This window comes from Cupressus sempervirens, chromosome 9 (genome assembly GCF_028749045.1).
Source record: "Cupressus sempervirens isolate cs-2001-9-10 chromosome 9, ASM2874904v1, whole genome shotgun sequence".
Classification (NCBI taxonomy): domain Eukaryota; kingdom Viridiplantae; phylum Streptophyta; class Pinopsida; order Cupressales; family Cupressaceae; genus Cupressus; species Cupressus sempervirens.
In genome coordinates, this window is record NC_143126.1 from 255329336 (window position 1) to 255350981 (window position 21646).

Here is a 21646-nt window from a genome sequence, read left to right on the forward strand (position 1 = left end):
CTGTTTTTCATGTGAAAAAATTGGTCATATTGCTGCTAGGTGCCCAAACAAGCAGAACAAAGATGAGAAGAAAGGTTACAAGTACAATGGCAAGAAAGACTTCAAATCATTCAAGGATAAAGGTAAGAAAACATGCTTTATGGCTAAAGATTCTAATGATTCTAATGATGAAGAAGAAGATGAAATTGTCTACATTGCTGTGAAAGATGAGTTTGATAATGATGAAGAAATGGCACTCATTTCTCATATGAGCAAAAATGATACATGGATCATAGATAGTGGTTGTTCTCATCACATGACTGGTGATAAAACTAAGTTTGAGTACTTTGAAGACTACGATGGTGGCAGTGTAAGATTTGGTAACAATGAACCTTATTGTATAAAAGGAAGAGGAAGAATCTCTCTAACCAAAGAACTTATATGTGATAATGCCTATTGAGTAGAAGGACTAAAACATAATCTGTTGAGTGTGGCACAACTACTCAATAATGGATTCAAAGTAGAATTCATGCATGGAAAAGCAAGATTGCTGGATGGCAAAGGAAAACTGATTCGATTAGACACTCAAACAAAAGGTAACTTGTTTTATCTTGAACTTGGTGAGTATTCATGTTTTATTGCTCAAGTTGAAGAAAGTTGGTTATGGCATAAAAGGTTGTGTCATGTGAATTTTGATAACTTGGTGAAGATAAGCAAATTCAAGAAAGTAAGAGGCATTTCAAATATAAAGAAACCTGAGGTCGATTTATGCAAAAATTGTTAGATTGGTAAAATGGGGAAGACTAGTTTTAAAAGTAAAAACTATCAGTCTGAAGATATATTAGAAATTGTGCATACTGATTTATGTGGACCCATTGGAATTGAAAGCTATACTAGAGAAAAGTTCTTCATTCTTTTTGTTGATGATTACTCAAGAATGATGACTGTCATGTATCTAAGGAACAAATCAGAAGCATTTGAGAAATTCAAATGGTATTTGGCAAGAGCAGAAAAGGAAACAGGAAAAAGATTGAAATGCTTGAGGTTAGACAAAGGAGGAGAATTCATTTCACATGAGTTCAATAACTTTTGCATTGAAAGAGGAATCAAAAGACAAGTATCAGCCCTTGGAACTCCTGAACAAAATGGACTAGCTGAAAGGAGGAACAGATCTATCATGGATTGTGCAAGAACTTTAATGATTGAAAAAAACATTGCTATCAAATACTCGAAGGAAGCTATTAGCACTGCAGTTCATACCTTGAACCAAGTACAGCTTAAAAAAGACTCATTCAAAACTCCTTATGAGCTATGGTATGGCTATAAACCTAATGTAAGTTATCTAAAAGACTTTGGAAGTAAATGTTACATTTTGAAAGAATCTAGAAAAGACAAATTTGATGTAAAAGGTGATGAAGTAATATTTTTGGAATACTCTTGCAAAAGTAAAGCATATAGATGTTTGAACCTGTCTACTTACAAAGTCATAGAAAGTGCACATGTGAAAGTTGATGAGTGCGCAAAAAAGAACGAAGAAGAAAGCAAAAAGGAACCAAAAGATTATAGAAGGTTTGTTTTCACTGAACCTAATACAATACCAGTCAATCAAGAATCTTCTACTCTTGAGTCATCAGTAACCGAGTTACAGGAAGTTCAAACTGAGCTACAACAACCCGAGTTACATTCTGATGCTACCAAGCAATTGTCTACCGAGTCTGAAGGACCCGAGCCAATATCTACCGAGCTAGAACAGCCAGAACCTGAAGTTGAAGTGCATGAGGATAACAATGAAATTCATTCAAAAGGCAAGGAACCTGTATTAGCAAAATATGTCAGGAGACATCATTCAGTAGATCAAATCATTGGAGACAAATCTGAAGGAACCATGACAAGAAGTAAGTTGAAAGGTACTTGTTTACTTGCTGATTTTGAACTTAGAAATATCAAAGATGCATTGAGAAATGATAGTTGGATTGAGGCTATGAATGAATAAATAGAGCAAATAGAGAAAAATAAGACATGGACTCTTGTACCCAGGCCTAAAGATAAAAATGTGATTGGAACTAAGTGGGTATTCAGAAACAAGTTGGATGAAGATGGTAAGGTATTAAGAAACAAAGCTAGACTAGTATGCAAAGGATATGCTCAAGAAGAAGGAATAGACTATGGAGAAACTTTTGCTCCTGTTGCAAGATTGGAAGGAGTTAGAACCTTACTAGCATATGCTGTTCACAAAGGATTCAAAGTTTATCATATGGATGTCAAGTCAACATTCTTCAATGGTATACTGGATTAAGAGGTTTACATTGAACAACCTAAAAGTTTTGTTGATCCAGATAAGAAGAACATGGTTTGCAAATTACACAAGGCATTGTATGGTCTGAAACAAGCCCCTAGAGCATGGTATGAAAGATTGCATAACTATCTTATTCGGATTGGTTTTCAAAGAACTAATGATAACAATAGCTTGTATATAAAGGAAGGACCAGATAATAAGATTGTCTTGGTAGAAATCTTTGTAGATGATACTGTTTTCATAGGGAATGATGATCTTTGCAAAGAATTCTTAGAACAAATGAACAAGGAATTTAAAATATCTATGTTTGGAGAGATCAATTTCTTTGTCAGTCTTCAAATTCAGCAGAATAGAAATGGTATCTACATCACTCAATCAAAATACACCAAGGAGATATTGAAAAAGTTTGATATGAAAGATTGTAAACTAGTTGGGACTCCTATGTGTACTGGATTAAAACTTACCAAGGTAGATGAATCAAAAGAAGTAGATCAAATATTGTATAGATCTATGATTGGAAAGTTGCAGTATGTAGTTCATACTAGGCCAGATATTGCCCTTGCAGTTGGTATTGTAGCAAGATTTTTAGCAAAATCAAGAGAAAATCATATGATGGCAATCAAAAGAATAATGAGATATTTGAAAGGAACTAAAGATTATGGTTTATGGTACAAATTTGGAGGTAATCTAGATTTGAAGGTATTTACTGATGCTGATTGGGCAGAAAACCTTGATGACAAAAAAAGTACAAGTGGAGGAGCATTCTTTCTTGGAAAGAGGTTGGTTTCTTGGACAAGCAAAAAATAGAATTGTACATCTCAATCTACAGCAGAGGCAGAGTATGTTGCTGCTGCAGTAAACTGTTCTAATATTGTTTGGTTTAAACAGTTGTTAGAAGGCATGAAGGTGGAAATCAAAGAACCAGTTGTTATGTTCTGTGATAATACGAGTGCAATAAACATATCTAAGAATCCAGTGATGCATTCCAAAGCCAAGCACATTGCAATAAAATATCATTTTGTCAGAAAATTGGTGCAAGATAAGGAGATCAGATTGGAATATGTTCATACAAAGGAACAAATTGTTGACATATTCACAAAGCCATTACCTAAGGATGCATTTTTGTATCTAAGAGGTAAGTTAGGGGTTACTCCCCTATTTGAAGTTCACTAAAATGAAATTTTAGTGATGCATCAACGCATACCAAGTTGAAGATCTATCAGTTGATGTAGCACAATCAGGAAATATTGCATATGAATCAGTACTAAAGGTACATTAAAATTCATTTAAGTTATGTTGTCTTTGGCATGTGTTGTCAAAGAGGAAGAGTTTTACTGTCATATCTTTCTGAAATTTTTTTGAGAAGAAAAGTTCACAGAGGGAGATTACTGAAAGAGGGAGAATTTGCTATCTAATAGAGAAAGTTGTTCTGACAGAAAAAGGCTTGTTAGACCTATTTTCAAATTTCATTCTGCTATTACATATTGTGTTGCCATCAATGCCAAAGAGGGAGATTGTTGGATACAATTGTTAATTGTGTATTGTCTTTGATGTTACACAAATGTCATACCAATCATCAGACAGAGTCTACTGAGCTCAGATGATCAACAAAATAATTTACAGTGTTGACCGAGCTCCCAAGGTTAACAAAGAAAAGTTAATATTTACCGAGCTCACTCGGGCATCAAGGGATTTTGTAGCAAAAAGTTAGTGTTAACCGAGCTCCTAAGGTTAACAAAGAAAAGTTAATGTTTACCAAGCTCACTCAGGCATCAAAAGATTTTGTGGCAAAAAGTTAGTGTTAACTGAGCTCCCAAGGTTAACGAAGAAAAGTTAATGTTTACCGAGCTCACTCGGGCATCAAAGAATTTTGTAGAAAAAAGTTAGTGTTAACCGAGCTCCCAAGGTTAACAAAGAAAAGTTAATGTCTACCGAGCACACTCGGTTATCAAAGGAAATGTGGCAGAGAGTTAGCTTCTACCGAGCTCACAAGGTCAGCAAAGGAAGGTCAGTGCTAACCGAGTTCACTTGGTCTCCAAAGGATTTTTTGCAAGGTTTGCAATGTTTATCGAGCCTCACTTGGTTAACACTAGAAAACCATTCTAGAGCAGTGATCACCGAGCTGGGTCGGCCAGCAAAGGATTTTATTGTTTTGGTATTAAGTTCAATTGTTTCATGCAACTGACCGATGTAATGATTTTTTCAGTTGTTGTAACTTATATTTGAGCCGACTTGATAATCTGAAAGGTATATATTTAGATGTTCAAGTAGTGAATTGAAAAATGAGTGTGAATATATGGATGAGGATGGAATAAGCAAATATTGAGCGAATTCTGATGAAGGATTAGATATCCTGGAGGAGCTGCAAAGTTGTATTCGATCAATAAGGATCCAGTGAAGTCGAATAGAGATATGTAAACAGCAAAAGATAAGTTGCATATCATTCATGTTGTTGCTTTCTAATCATTGTAATAGTGAATCTAGAATCTCTTAACAGAGTTGGTTTAATAGCCATTTTGTAAATCTTCTAACAAGGTGACAATTTAGTTGAATTGTTCTAAAGACATCTAACCAAGCCACTCCTAACAAGGTGATTAAATCCTCTAACAAGGTCACATCTAACAGTGTGCATTGTAACCTTTAACAGGGTTGGCTCCTAATAGGGCTCACTTCAGAAGAGTGAAAATTGGTGACTAGTTACTTGGTGGTTTTTTTCATATTGGGTTTCCACATTAAATCTGGTGTCTCTTTTGTTCATTTATTTAACCTTTGCATGCACATTAATAACAATGAAAGATAGATGATCAGTAATTAATTAACTTACCGAGTTACAGTATTCATGCACTATTTACCAAGTATCAGCAGTAAGTAAGTATTATAGACATCTAAGGAATTTTTGGAATTATTTTTGTGGTAATTGATTCACCCCTCCCCTCTCAGTGACTTCATCTATATTTCCAACAGAACACAATTCCTCCCTCCTCCCTCATCCTTCCCCCTGCCTCCCCCTCCCCCTTATTGCAATTTCAAGCAAAGAAAAATGTAGTGTGGCCCTCTCTAAAGACAAACCACAAAGACCTTAGTAGAGCAGGCTGGGTAGTCTTCCATGCAAATGGACGTTAGCTAACATATAACATGTACAAGGTAAGTAGTGGAATCTAGATAGAAATATGACTAGCATATAGTATAGGAAGAACGAGTTAGGCCAAGTATGACAAAACCAAGCTTGCGATGGATCAGAATTTTATTATTATTATTATTATTTATTTATTTGTTTTGTTGTTGAAGGGAATGCTCAAGGGGAGCTGTGAAACTTCTGACTGAAGAAGAAAGGAAATAAGCATCGCTTTAAACCTTTAGAAAGAGCTGCTCATATTAAAAGAATACACTCAGACTAACATATAACATGGACAAGGTAAGTAGTGGAATCTAGATAGAAATATGACTAGCATATAGTATAGGAAGAATGAGTTAGGCCACGTATAGCAAAACCAAGCTTGCGATGGACCAGAATTTTATTATTATTATTTAATTAATTAATTAATTTTGTTGTTAAAGGGAATGCACAAGGGGAGCCGTGAAACGTCTGACTCGAGAAGAAAGGAAATAAGCATCGCTTTAAACGTTTAGACAGAGCTGCTCATATTAAAAGAATACACTCAGACTATAATAAAGGAAACACAATGGACTTGGTTACATTCACTGTGATTATTGACGACATTGTCTACCCAGATGGCCACACCTGCATGGCTAGTCTTGGGGGCGGAGGTACGTTTTATTGTTTTCTTTGCTGTTCATTTGGGTGCAATTTTTTGTTCGATTACACATAATGGCTTCTGTTATAATGAAATTGATCTTATTCCCACAAATGTATCCTACAGTTCTGTCATCTGCAAGCCTAAACTATAGTTTTACTTGTAACGTACCCAAATCTAGAACTCCTCAAAGCAAGTTGAAAAGGTGCTTTAATAATGGATACTGGTGTTGAGGAAAGGCTTCGAGGTTAAGTGTTTTCAATGTTAAAAGTACGTAACTACTCTGTGTAAATGTAAAAGAAGCGAAAAAGAAATTTTGAACAGAAGATACAATCATGAGACAATGGCAGACAAATAGGAATGCAAAAAACTAGTGGTTCAGCATAAATATGCCTACACCTACTCTTGAAGCAGGGAAAGCTCTTATTAATATCTTGTAGTTTTTTTACACACTACAGCAATTTGCTACAGGAAACGAATTGATTATGACCATCTCCAATTAGCAATATATAAAGAGTCTCAAAAGGAATTGAGGAGATAGAGTTGTGGAGGGAAAGCCTAATGATGACTGTTGGGCCTCATACACCCAACAAACTCTTACTTGAGGTCCAATAAGTGCTGCAATGCCAGAGACATTCCTTTACTTTGCCTCTAACGTTATTTCTTTACAATGCTGAGAGAAGCTCAGTAGAACTCAAACTTCTTCTGTGGAACAACCTTTGTAAGTGCCTCAGCTGGATTCTGTTTTTTTGTCAATCTTCCCCACTTGAAGTTTGCCCTTCTCAGGTGTTCTTCAAATGAAGTGGAAATGCACTTCAATATGTTTAGTCTGACCATGAAAAGCAATATTCTTTGCTAGGTCAGTAGCACTCTTGCTATCACAAAACGAAATGGAACCTTGTTGAGGAAAATCTAAATCATCGAATAAACACTGCAACCACATCATCTCCTTTGCTCCTTTAGTGAGAGCAATATATTAAGTTTCTGTTGTAGAAAAATACACTCTGTTGCAACCTTGAGGCCCAACTGATTGCTGCTCCTGCAAAAGTAAATGCATAACCAGTAGTAGATCTTCGATTGTCTAAATTTCCAGGCTATACCAGAATCAGTAAAACCTTTAAATGATGCATCATTGCCACCAAAACACAACACAAAATGAGAAGTTCCTCTGAGATACCTAAAGCTTCATTTAACTGTATTCCAATATTGTTTACCTGGGCTACTCATAAATCTGCTTACTATTCCCACTACATGGGCAATATCCAGATGGGTGCTCACCGTAGCATACATAAGGCTCCCCATTGCTGAAGAATATGGAATGCATTTTGCTTGCTCCTTTTGTGTCTTGGAACACATGGCTGAAGTTAATTTGAAATGATCAGCTAATGGAGTGCTGACCGCTTTAGCATCCACCATGCCAAACCTCTCCAAAACTTTGAGACACGTAATGTCCTTGAGACAACTTGATCTCTTTCTTCTGTCTGTCCCAGATGACGATCATACCAAGTATCCGTCTTGCTGCCCCTAAATCTTTCATTGCAAACCTTTGTGCTAACCTTTGTTTCAATTCATCAATCAGTCTCATTTAGAGACAGTAACTAACATGTCATCAGCATAGGGAAAGAGAAAAACAAATGCACCATTTGGTAATGTTTTGTACTACACACACTAATCAGTTTCACAGCAAATGAAGTGATTCTCAATCATAAATTTGTCAAACTTGAGGTACCATTGCCTTAGGGCTTGCTTCAACCTATATAAACTTCTCTTTAATTTACAATATAAATGTTCATATCCATGTTTGACAAAACCTTTGGGCTGCATAATGTAAATTTCTTCTTTTATGTTACCATGCAGAAATGCCATTTTTACATGTCATCAGCATAGGGAAAGAGAAAAACAAATGCACCATTTGGTAATGTTTTGTAGTACACACACGGATCAGTTTCACAGAAAACAAAGTGATTCTCAATCATAAATTTGTCAAACTTGAGGTACCATTGCCTCAGGGCTTGCTTCAACCCATATAAACTTCTCTTTAATTTGCAATATAAATGTTCATATCCATGTTCGACAAAAGCGTTGGGCTGCATAATGTAAATTTCTTCTTTTATGTCACCATGCAGAAATGTTGTTTTTACATCAAGTTGTTCAAGCTCAAGATTATGAGCTGCAACCAATGCCAAGATGGCACAATAGTGGTCCTTTTGACTCCTAGGGAGAAGATTTCATTGAAATCGATTCCCTTTTTCTGATCAAAACCTTTCACAACCAACTTGGCTTTGTAACTCTTTTGACCTCTGTCTTCATCTTTCAACTGAAAGATCCACTAACTTTTCAATGCTCTTTGATTTGGACGAAGGGGCATTAAATCCCTTGTTTCAATTGCAAGTAAAGAGTCCATTTCCTCTTGCATAGCATCCTTCCATTTATGGGACTTAGATGCTTTACAAGCTTCCATCCTTAAATATTGTAGGTTCTATTTCATCAGAGAGTAATAATTCTGGCTCTGCTTCTTCCAGATTCACAAGTTCATAATTTGAGAATTTTGCAGGAATTTTTCTTTGTCTTGTTGACCTTCTCAATCCTTGATTATTATTGGAATCAATTTTGTCACTATTATTACCAGCACAATTTGTCTTAATAGTGCTCTATCCCTGCATTTTGCCCCTTTCGCATATCTATCTATTTTGGTGACCATTCTCACTGTTAGCTGTAGTAATGTTTTGTATACAGTTTTGATGATTAGAAACTTCTATCAGATTGCCAGCATAACCCCTGTTTGTAGTTCTATGCAAACAATGACCAAGATCCCTGTCACCATTTATATTGATGTTTCTTTAGTTGTTTGTCTGCAAGTTATCGACCCCTTGCTTTGAATGGATTGGAACATGGTTCCTTAACCCGTCCCAGGATTGCGTAGAGGAATGACATATCTTCTTTGCCTAGATTCACCACCCTTTTCATTTTGCTCTACTTGGTAAGACTCTCTGCAGTCACCTTTATTTGCTTGCATGGCATCCAAAGAGAAAGAATGATCATCTGCTGAAATTTGCGCAGGGTTGGTGTTTCTTCTTGGATTGACCGAAGCAAGTGTTGACCACACTAGTGGAAGGTGAAATGCGCTAGCTCTAGGAATGTCGGCTATTTGAATCTGCCTATCTGCTGTTCAAGTGGAGGTGTTTGAATCCGCTGATCTACCAATCATGCGTAGATGTTTTCTTCTTGGCTGCATGGATGTATTCCCATCGTGGGTGAACTTCCATCATTCCCCACTTCATTGTTATGTGTGAAGCAAAATTCTTAGTCCTATACTTATCTGTTCGCATAGCGTCCACCTAAGTTTGGATAAATTCTTCCCTATTGCCATCAAAGTTATATGGTGCATGTGTGGAGTGATTAATTGGAGTAATGTTGGGACCAATTCTGTCCATACTTAACTGTTCAAACAGAGAATTATTATCTCTATTTTGCGCTGTAGATTTGTAATACTTCATCAAAGCCACTACTCTGTTCATTGTGTGTGTGGCTATTCCACATATTGTCAATGGATGAAGAAGAGACAAGGGCACGAGCTAATACATGTGTAGGTGAGAGAAGATTTGTTGAATGCATTGTCTACAAGTTTCTACCATTATTCTGTCCCGGGGAATCATCATTTTAAAAAATGGAGAAAGGTACATATTCTTTACTATGTTGATTAAGGTTGCAAAGCTGGAAATGTTTTGTCACTGAAAACAACATCTCTACTCCTTATGATTTTCTTTGCTACCGGATACCAAATTTTAAAGCTGTTGGCTACTTTAGCCATCATTCAACTCATCACAGATAATTGATTTGAAATATTTTCAATGGGCTAAAATTTGTCACAGTGGGTTAACATGTCATATTTTCTGTGGCTAACCTTCGTGTTACCCCCATTTTGCTATTTTGCAGGGTTCCCTTTATACCCCTTGTGTAATGATGAAACCAGTCAAGGGTTTGCCATGTGATTTCCTTCTATTCGACTGATGGGTCTTGTCATTCCTTGCTAATCTGCAATTTATCAAGTTTTATGTTGCGCATCTTTTCAATGATCAACGACCTAGGTTTCTTTCGTGTTTTCTCAAAAGGTTGTTGGGGGTCCTTGCGAAATGGCAATGGTCAATGGGTCAACATGATAGGAGGGTTAACACTTTGTTGTATCCCATCTTGACAGTTTTTGACAGCGGTGCCATTTGATTGTTTATGGCCACAACATGTTTCTAGTGTTTGTGTTTTGCCCAAAAGCAATGATGAACAACAATACACAGAAGACACAAGACATTTATCCTGGGGAAGCCCTTCAACTTGAAGGGAAAAACCCAGCCACACCAAAAAAGTATCTCTTTTATTGATATAAAAATATTCAAGTACAATGCTTTCACTTGATACAAGTGTATTCACACACAAAGCAATCTCATATATATATAGAATCGAGAGACCCTTCATATCACAATTGAAAGTCTCTTCAATTTTCAAAAACAAGTCTCTTCATATTTCCAAACACATGACTCTTTACATGTCACATGTCTCTTCGTATAATAAAATGTAAAATATTTTGAGTGTGACACCTAACACACATTGAATGCTATATTGTGCTTGTTTAATATGATGGAAATATAATCATAAATATCTTCTCTAGCTATTCACGTAATATAAAGGTAATGTCCCAAATTTCAAAATATAGCAAAATCAAAGATAACGATATCTATCGCAGCCACAATCTTCAACATGCCCTCTTAGCAGGAGAGAGATCTTTAGTATGGCAGACATATGGCTACAACCAAAGATGTGAATAATAAATTCTCATCACATATTCTCATTAAAATATTGTCATCTCAGCATAACATTATTCACCATAGTTGCTTCAGAAGCACAAAAAATTAAAGTCATGGATTCACACACATGACTTCCACCATGTCTACTTGTAGAGGGTGGTCCACCATACCTACTCGTAGAGGATGGAATTAGGGCTTTCACCTTAGACTTCTCACAGAGAAGAATGCATTTTCACCATGCCTATTTGCAGAGGGTGGTCCACTATATCTACTCACAGAGGGTGGAATGAGGGCTTCCACTTCAGACTTCTCCCATTGTCACTTTTGTTTTCAAAATTGCACTACACAATCATAGTTATGCTTACACAAGTTTGGTAGAGCTCTCTTGCATATAATAAAGATGATTTCTACAATGAGGAGCACTCCTTTATATAGGCAAAGGAGTGAGAGAAAGAAGGAGAAAGAGGTGGGAGAAACTCAACCACCTTGACTAAGTCAAACTAGGAAAGAAGATTTATTAGATTACATGACTGAATGTCCATGTAATCATATTACATGCAATCTATCTTCTGAAGCTACAAAGTTGAAAATCCTAAAAAACTCGAAGAAAATGTTGGAGAACGTTGAATCAACTTAGAGGTTGTCAACAAAAGCCTTATATTTGGCAATACAATCATGGAGCATCGAAAGATCCAAAATTCTCATCTTTTGTGAAATGGTATCAAGATGGAATGCATTGGCGTGACACGTTTTGATAATTCAATAGTTCTTTGCAATGGAATCCCACAGGTGTTTCACTGCAAACTTGTATGTCGCAAATTTGTTCATTGTATGTGCTCCAAAATCATTTGATTCAAATTCAGCATTGAACTTGCCAGTGAATTCCGAAGTCATGTCCTCTTTTGCTAACAAATTGTCATCCTTGGTGAGCACTTTGTATCCCATCAGCTTCAGATCACCCATGATCTCAATTTCTATAGTTTCGCATCTTTCAAGGGCTTCTCGTACCTCCGTCAACAGTCTTTCCATTACTTACGCCTTGTGACCCGTGAGTCCTTGATACTCATAGAACATGTCCATAGATGGAATGATATTATGTTATAGATGGAATGATGTCATATTCTTATTGGTTCATCCTCAAAAGGATATGTATCTCAAAGTAATATAATTTTTATCATTAGATGACATTAAATGATTGTAAGTGTTTGTTATAACAACTTTAGTTTTGGTTTACTTGATATTAACTCGGTCATTGATTCAAATTAATTTGGGCCCTTCATTGTAACCAAGAGGTCTATACAAGGCTTGGCCATCTCATTTGTAATCCATTCGATTAGATGTAGGTGGAGGAGACAAGAAATTGTTGCCAAGACTATGTACAAGCTAATATACAATTTTAATTGAAGGCACGGTGAATCTTAATGTGTGATTTAAATATTTTGCATGGTTTCTACTTCTCTAAGTTAGTTAAAAGTTCATTGATTAAAATGGAGAAATGTGAAGATAAATGATGTATTTTGTGCCTATAATTTTATTTGCTTGTTGATTGTAAACCATGGTGTAAGGTTAGTCGACTTGTTAAGTAATAAGTCCAATTGCTGATGCTCATTTGGATCGCGCAAGTATTGGGTATTTGGATGAATGTTGGCAATATGAAAATCTTTGTGTCCTTTTGAGATTGGATCATCTTTCTGTAGTTGAATTTGGTGAAGTAAATCTTGGGCATAGGAATTCACTCATATAAGCATCATTGAAAATAGTAGATTTCTTAACCTTCCAATTCTTTTAATCTTTTATTTGGAGTTTAAATCATTTTGATGTCCAAGTTCTAATCACTTTGAGGAAAGGGAGTTGATAAATCTAGGAAGAATAGCGTAAGTCCGTTTGTGTTTAAAACATATCACATCATTCGCTAAGTTTGTGTTTAAAACATATCAAATACAAAGTTGCTATTATGCTGTGTAAACCTTGGGGCTGCCTTATTTGGTCACATTGTGTCATACTGTTTAACATATGAGGTTACATTATTCAAGAGAGGATAGAATACTTGGTGTTTTATTCTACATCAAAAAATCACATCCACATCCCTTCTACAAAGCTGTCTAAGGTAGGTTCTGGATGAATGAACAACCATAGTCTGTGCTTGTTAGATGCCACTTTGACCAACATCAGCTGTGCTTGTGCCCGTGTTTTATTGTACTCTATCCTCCTCTGCCACAACCTGTCATGTCCCCTATTTTCCTCCAATAGTATTTAATAATAAATGTAATAATAAAAATAAATAAATCAATTTAATAATAAATCATAATATAATTTATTATTAAATAATACAAGATAATATAATATAATATATGAACTAAACTATATTGTAATATAATCTAATTTATTAATAATGATTATAATGATAAAAGTGAATTACAATAAAGATATACATTATAGCTATTAATCAAACTCAACATAAGAATAACCACTTAAGGAAATTGGTAATTACATAGCAGCCTTGACGGTGATTATTGTTAACAATATTTAATAGCATGAATGAGTGTGACTCATATGAAATATTTCCAAAAGGGTGTGATTCCACGATACTTAGAATGATATTAAAAGAGGAAGAGGACCGGAAAATAAAGACAGTTAGCAGGGGACAGAAGACCACGGATGGATGTCATCGCAACATAGGATATAACACAGGGTCATCGCAACATAGGATATAACACAGGCCAAACAAAATAACAAGGCCAGAGTGTGCTTACAGACATAGCAGTGCGTATGAGTAATCAGTACACCAATAACCCCGTCAAAGCATTCCTATTGAAATTCCAACATGGTGGTTCTGAGTTCCATATATTGACAACATAGTCAATGACAATATAATCCCAAGACTAACATCACAGTTGATGGTCATACAACACTAGATAAACTCTAAACCAATAGCCAAGTTGATTACAGTATTATATTGTTTCAGAACCAATACCAAGTCGATGGAAATAGTATATAATCTCTGGTTAAATATTAGAGTTGGCAGAAATTACGTTGTCTTTGATCATCCAAGCTAGATTGATTACTGATTAGAAACTATTATAACAGTTGGGAAATTATCAAGTTTGCCATTTCAGATAGTCAGGGGCCAGCAGCCAACGTATCGTCTTTACATAGTAATAGTGTTGTAGCAGATACAACATAAGACCATGAGTGCATTATGGTGTAACCTCATAATTATATACTATCTGAAATACAAGTATTTGATAAGTCAAGGTATAAACTAACATGAATATCAATTCCTATACAGCTGTTAGTGGGGAAGCATTATAAGAAATTATAATTATTTTTCTATGTCTTCTCAATAAACATCCAATTAAGAATAGCAAATGGTATATTATTCAATACAAATCTCAGTGTCCAGCGGTAGAGAATCAGGGAAATAACAGTGGTATCAAAGCATGTTCCTGCCAGCCTACGGGAATAGCGCAACCAAAGAAAAAATTGTAAATGTGAAATTGAAAAGAGTATGAATGATGTGGAAGTCCATTGACAGTGTTTGATGTATTTGCACAATTGCTCATGTGCAAGAATTCCACGATGGAACTGTGACTTATATTTCAGAAGTAGAAACTTCTATATCTGCAGATATTACAAATGAAGATGATCATATTGGAGAATATTGGGCATATATGTTATGCTTGAAGTTACATTCTAAGTTTCCCATGTTTTGAGTGGGTATTGTGTTTGTCTTGCTGACGATTATCTCCATACCAGTTAAAGATGACTTGTATTATTATCATTTTATCATCGAATCTGCAAAGAAGAGGATTTCAGAGATATATATGATCCATGATGGAGGGGAATTGATACTACAGATGACAATAACTGAAGAGAGTCTATCATGAATGGCATGCTGAATGTTGATGATAACATTTTCAATATTCCGTGGCATTCCAAATCCAACAAACAATCACCATCAAAGAACGAAAACGGTATGCAGATAAGGCAGATAGGACAACGAATACAGTTCCAAGAAATATAAGATGGATGAGTCATAATGAGATTGGAGATCTTTAAAACTTGTAGCGGCATAAAGCTTAAAAGGCCAAGACTTCTTATCTTGGGTGTAATCTATTATCATAATGTTTGAGATGTTATTTTGTGGTCATTGATTTTTGAAGATTTAAGAAAAATTGAAGACTGTATTATGTGTTGGAATGGCATAGAGAGTATTTATTTAGAGCTTCTGTTTTCTGGGAAATAATTGATATTTCCGTACAGCGGGATCGGGATTGAATATTGGCTTATTGTTGATTTTGGTGGTTATAAATTCAATGATAGTAGCAAGCATTTGCAAGTTTGAGCAACTGTGTAATCTTTCTGAGACATAGTGGTAGTAAATATTCAGAGAGTGGCGAACTAAGAGTTATGCCCAAGGTAATGTATCTCAATCCCAGCAGCACTGGAAATATATGGGAGTAGCTATGAAAATCAATATTGCAAACAGAACAGGAGATTCCATGGGTGCTACTTGACTATAGACCGACATCCTCATGTATAGACGTAATTAAAGGTGGTCCATCTTGGGTTGTGGAGTTTCAAACAATACAATTGGACTAAAGAAATTACATACAGAGTTTGTGATATATATGAACCAATTGTTATTTCAGTCGAAGGGATCATAGCCTTAAACGGAGGCTCTATGATACTGAGTTCTATGCTGGTTGAGGCTTCTGTCAGAGAAACTGCATGTGTCATAATTCATAGTCCGTCAGTTAGAGGAACAAAATATGAGCACATTTGATCCTAATCAGCATACATCTAGTAAAAGAAAATTTCAAGAACCAGTCACTGAAGCTGAGTCATCATCCCTAACAATAACATGTACAAAAGAAATATAAATAAAAAGAATGATCATCAGCAGAATAAATAAGAAAGATACAGGTAGGAATCTAAGTTAGAAATGAATCTGAACACAGCTTCTCCAATAATGACACATATTTGTTTAGCATACACAACACATATAGTGGGTAAACAAAAGTATTATATCAACACAGTGCCCAAACGATAAGGAAGGAAAAGCTATAATATTTATAGTTTGACTACAGTATAAAAAGAAGAGAGATTTATAAATATAACCGTACAAGCAGTATATGCAGCCAATAACTAAAAACAATATACAGAGCTATCAAAGCATAAATAAGTAGATTCAGTCATCAACGTCTGATATAACCAGATATAGATTATCTATCTATCTATCTATCTATCTATCTATCAGACTGTGATCCTGCCATCCTGCAGGGTACAAAATATACAAACATCAAGAGATGGTTACAAAATGCCCATGTAATCATGAGAAAAATGACATCACGATTCAGTTAAGGTCCGACAAAACTCAAAGGAAGACACATATAATGGTGGCCTTATCTATTCAGAGCAATACTAAAAGCATAAGGAACATATCAAGATCATCTAAGGATGATATGTGACAAAATGAGTTATTTTAATTTATAAGATTTAAAAAGAGGGCATTCAAAATGGATGCCATGATTCCAAAAAAAAAAGGATACTAGAGACCCAAGAGATTTTGTAGAGGGCATTTTTGACTGTCGGTTACAAAGGGCATTCATGATGAATGTTGACCATAGAGGGCATTCTTTATAAATGTCGACCATAGAGCGTATGCTAGAATGTTGGCCATAGAGGACATCGTGTGAATGTCGGCCATATACATTCTTAAGTGTCGGCCATAGAGGGCATCCTCGAATGTCGACCACAGAGGACATTGTGTGAATGTTGGCTATAGAGGGCCATTGAGAGTGTTCTTAGTGAACACCGCCATGTTTGGAAGAGGGCACTTGTAGTGAGTGTCGCCATTATTGGTAGACGGTATTCTTAGTGAGCCTCATCATTGTGGGCATAGGGCATTCCTAGTGAGCGTCACCATGCTCCGTAGAGGGCGTTTGTAGTAGAGAATAAAGTAATATGGTATTTAGCACTTGTTAAGCTTGAGTGGGTTGGGTAGTTAGGCGGTGACGTAATGTGTCGGTTGGTCTTCCCAACTAAGCGACCCTTTTTTTAAGCTATTGGAATATTGAGAATGTACTCATGATGTTTTGGTATGAATAAAGTAAATCATTTCCTCGCCAATTGGTATTGTGGTATTAAGGTACATTCTATGTTTGGCTTTGTATACATGTCTGTATTATTCTGTGAATTTGAGTAGTATTTCCATTCTACATTTTTGGCACCGTTGCCCAAGTTTGAAATCGGAGGTCGTTGGCAAGATAGGATGGAGTAATGGGAAGACCCTTTGTACTACGTATACAAGTAACAAATAGTGACGGAGAAGAGGAGGAAATAATCAGGGAGGATTAGTTGACATGTGATCTAGTGACGACCTAGGAAGTTGCGGTTGATCAACACGTACAAAGGGAAGCCCATGAGAGAACAGTTCCTAAAGGTACGGTACGCGATGAACTTTCGATGCCACCAGCGGTGTATGATCTACTGGGACAGATTCCTTGCTTGTTGGCACGCAACTTGTTACGTGTGGAGCAAGAAAGAGTTGAGACGTAAAGGGAACAGAGGAGACAACAAGTACTCCAACAGTCTATGGAAAGGACAAGGGAACGCAACGAGGAGGAACGTGATAATCCCAAGAAGGGAAACAAACACTAAACCAATTCATGCCCCTGATTCCAAACAAATATCCGAGGCAGGTACTAGGAGAAGAAACTGAGGATGTCGCGTCGAGGAAACAGCATCTCCAACAACAAGAGGAGAGATGTCGTAACTTAAGGGGAGGACAAGGGGATCCCACCAGAATCCAAGAGGGGTTGATTGAGCATACAATCGAAGGAATAGCCAATTTGGTCATCTCGGAGACACTAGGAAGAAAGTTAGGGTGCAGAAATCAAGAGACACCTGCACGAAGAGAACTTCGACAGGGGCAAAGTCTTGGGGAAGATGATACATCTAGTAATCAAGAATCAAGTTCGTTGAGAGGGAACTTCCAGTCAGGAGCAAGTGTTCCATTAGGAGGGAGTGTTCCATCAAGAGGGAGTGTTCCATCTGGAGGAAGTGTTCCATCGGGAACGAGTATTCCATCAGGAGGAAGAGTTCCATTATGAACTTTGGGAGGAAGTATTTCGTTAGGAGGGAGTATTGGAAGCAAACTGCCAAGAGGGGGTATTCCCCTGGGAGGGGGTATTTTGCCAGGAGGGAAAAAGGCCAACATAATGGCAATAGATACGCAAAAATTGCCTAGGTTTATTGGGGACGGTTCGGAGGACCCCGCGCGCCACTGTAAAACATGCATAACCATATGGCAAGCTAACGGAGAAAATAATGCAGAGGAGTGGCTAAAAGCTTTCCTCGCCACACTAAGGGGTATAGCCATTGATTGGTATCCAAATTTAGAGGTAGGGAAGAAAAACACATGGAATAATATCTGCACAACCTTTGAGGAAGAATTCAGACTCTTGAGGGACGATGATGAAATACTGATGAAGATTTATAACACAAGGTAAGGAAAGAATGAATCCATTAAAGCTTACAATAGAAGGCTAAAAGTGCTAACAGGGAAACTTGACAACAAGCCTGCAGATGGACTAAAGAAAAGATGGTTCATTGAAGGACTGACACTGTCCTGTAGGAAAAAGATGAAAATAGTCCCACCATCAACCTTAGTGGATGCGTGTACTTGTGCAATGGACATAGAAAGCGAGAGCAAAACTTCCAAGGCAAGAAGGCATGGAAGCGTGAGTGAAAGTTCAGAACAAAGTAAAGAGGAATCCAAAACTATCCAAGCCCTAAGAAAAGACCTAAGGCAATTATTGAAGGAGGTAAGGGGGAGTAAGGAAAAAATAAATGAAGGGAGGGAGCTCTGGTGCATTGATTGTGAAAAAGAAGACCATACAAAAGGGGCATGCCCAAAGAAAGCATTTTGTGAGATTTGCCAGCTATTGGGACACACAATCAAAGGCTGTCCTTACAATCTAAAAACACGGAGCACTCAAGTATTCTTCACCCAAGGACAGATATCTACACCACCCTCCACCACTCCAAAGAATACAAATATGGAAGCCTCACTAGGACGATATAGAATTAATAGAAGAAGAAGTAATAATAATAGCAACAACAACAACGATAACAACACACCCTGGTGAGCAATCAAGAATGATTTGAAGGGAAGACCTATGATCCAATGTAGGAGGTGCAATGAATGGGGATATTTTGCATGAGATTGTCAAAATGGGGGAGGACAAAATGGAGGAATGCTATGTAAATGGTGCAAACCAGGCAATCATGAAGATGTAAATTGCCTTGGACAAAAGGGGGTGAATATGATAGACATTGAAGAACTTGAAAGTGAAATCCTTACCATCACAAGGATGCAAGCCAAGAAATTGGCCTACCCGGATGCTACTACAAAGAAGGAATGATTTTAGGAAGCGAAGCACAACATTCAAGATAACATGGGAGAGGAAGGGAAGGCAAGGCAAGATAAATTGTCTACGGACAGGGGACTATCGAATATTGTGAGGCAAGTTCTAGAGACCATTTCGGTGAAAATTGTTGATTTATTGGAAACATTGCCTTAACTGTAGGTAGCATTAACTCAAGGGGCAGGCTTGAGAGGGATACCCTCTAAGGGGGTGAATGAAGGAGAAGTAGAGTTCGGGATAGAAAACAATACCCTATTCACTATAGGAACAGGGAGAACACCAGCAGTAGTAGAAATAGAGATATTAGGGTACAAACTTTCGAATACTATTGTTGATGGAGGTTCCGGTTTAAATGTCTTATCTGAAGAAACGTGGAAGGTGATAGGGAATCTCACACTTTGGCCACCTACATTTCAATTGGTGGGAGCAGACCAACACAGAATCAAGACAATAGGGACCTTGATGGGACAAAAAGTCATAGTTGGTACACAACAATTTTTCCTTAATTTTGTGGTTATTACTTTAGAGAAGAAAGGGTATGATGCTTTATTAGGAAGAGGATGACTGGTTATAGCGAAAGCCACCCATAATTGGAAATGTAACACTATCTATTGAATTAGAAGGAAGATTGTACATTATAAACCTAAAGAACCAGTTAGTAAGTTAGGACATGGCATTAGATTCAGAGAGGGAAGACCATGAAGGAATGGAACTAGATGAAGGAGTGCTTGGGTTGGGCGAATGCTCAGAAGATGAAACGAGTTTTCTCAACGGATTATTCCACTAGCAGATGGGGGATTATGAAGTCTTTCAGGTAGAATGTAATACGTTACAAATCCAAGAACTTGATTGAGAGGAAAGGTACCTGTTGTGGGCTTTTCACACCATCGCCCCATTGCAAATGGGGGGCCCCCTTTTGTCTCCTGGTCTTGTCCTTTTGGCTTTAGTTCTTGGTAGTATTGGGCTCAATCTTCTATAGTTCCCTCTTTCAAATGAGAATTGGTAAAATTGGCCAGATCTAGAAAGTGTTGTACATGTGGCTCTGAGAATGGAAATTGTTTGCTTGTTTGAAGATTGATTGTCTTGACTTACTATTTTTAGAAAGTCTATTTTTAGTAAATGTCACTTCCTCTCGGATTAACCTTATTTTGCCTTTGGGACAACTTACTATTTTTAGAAAGTCTATTTTTAGCAAGGTTGCATGGGTACTCGTACCCACACCCCTGGTACTCGTACCCACATACCCAAGTACCGGGTGCACGTATCCCACGTACCGGGTACTCGGTGGAGAGCATCATAGCTAAGGACCTTGATTAAGATTCTGATTTTTTTTTTTGGTTTTTTGTTTTTGTATTAGCTTCTTGTTTATCAAACTTAATTCAATACCAAATCAGTTTGAAACTTTGATACTCATTAACAATAAACTTTATCACTGTTCAAGTTAAAAGTTTATCATTTGCAATATGTCATTGTCATATGGTTTAGGATCTTCTTGTTCATGTTTAAAGTCTGTCTTCTTTGTTATGCATCTAAGCATTTATCATGTATTATTATTTCAAACATATAGCAAATCTGAAACTGAAAACAGTACATTACATTTGCAAACTTTATCACTGTTCTTGTTTTGAAAAACCATTGTCATGACTCATAAAATCAGATTTTTTATAAATATAAAAGTGTAATTTTTAAGTAAGTTTGACATACCCAAGTACCTTCGTCCCCAATTATGAAAAATACTTTAAACATTCAACAATAGCATATATATATATTTGACTTATGGCTTATATTTTCAAATTTCTTGTTTTGAATGCTCAATGTCATGACTCATGACAGATATTTTGATTTTTATATTTTTTTATAAAATATTAATTATATAGAAAAAATTAGGTTTACACATGTACCCCTGTCCCCTATTTTGAAAAATATGCGTAAAAGTACCCGCTCCCGTACCCGTTCCCGTTTCCGTACCCACGTACCCATGCAACCTTGATTTTTAGTAAGTCTAGTTTTAGTAAATTTCACTGCCTCTGAGATTGGCCTTATTTTGACTTTGGGACAACTTACTATTTTTAGAAAGTCTTTTTGTAAATTTCACTACCTCTCAGATTGGCCTTATTTTGACTTTGGGACAACTTACTATTTTTAGAATGTCTATTTTTGGCAGGTCTATTTCTGCAACAAGTGAGCTATGGTTGATAAAGAGCCAAAAGGGTACATGTGTTTATATCCAAAAGAATGAGCAAGCATGATAGTCAATTAAGAAAAAATGGTTAAGTCTGGAATCACCCATGGAATATCCAAAAGTAGAAAGGCATGAAAATAACAAGAAAAATGGTTGTTGCGGAATTCTTCCATCATGGACAAAATCCACGATCTCTCAAAATA

The 21646-nt window shown here is 36.6% G+C and overlaps 1 protein-coding gene across 10 annotated transcripts in view; it reads left to right on the forward strand.

The window, feature by feature from the left end:
- The first annotated feature begins 5850 nt into the window (after positions 1-5850).
- The window catches only part of LOC149538416 (uncharacterized protein C16C9.01c-like), a 199259-nt gene continuing 183463 nt past the window's right edge, over positions 5851-21646 (forward strand). For 3 of the 10 annotated variants that reach the window (XM_089799730.1, XM_089799728.1, XM_089799731.1), the window contains exon 1: positions 5852-6043. In XM_089799730.1, the coding sequence (XP_089655856.1) occupies positions 5959-6043 (85 nt within the window). In that variant the 5' untranslated portion in view covers positions 5852-5958. Of the gene's footprint in view, positions 6044-21646 lie in introns of all 10 variants that reach the window. The other 7 variants (XM_089799727.1, XM_089799735.1, XM_089799732.1 and 4 more) reach the window with 5 other exon arrangements.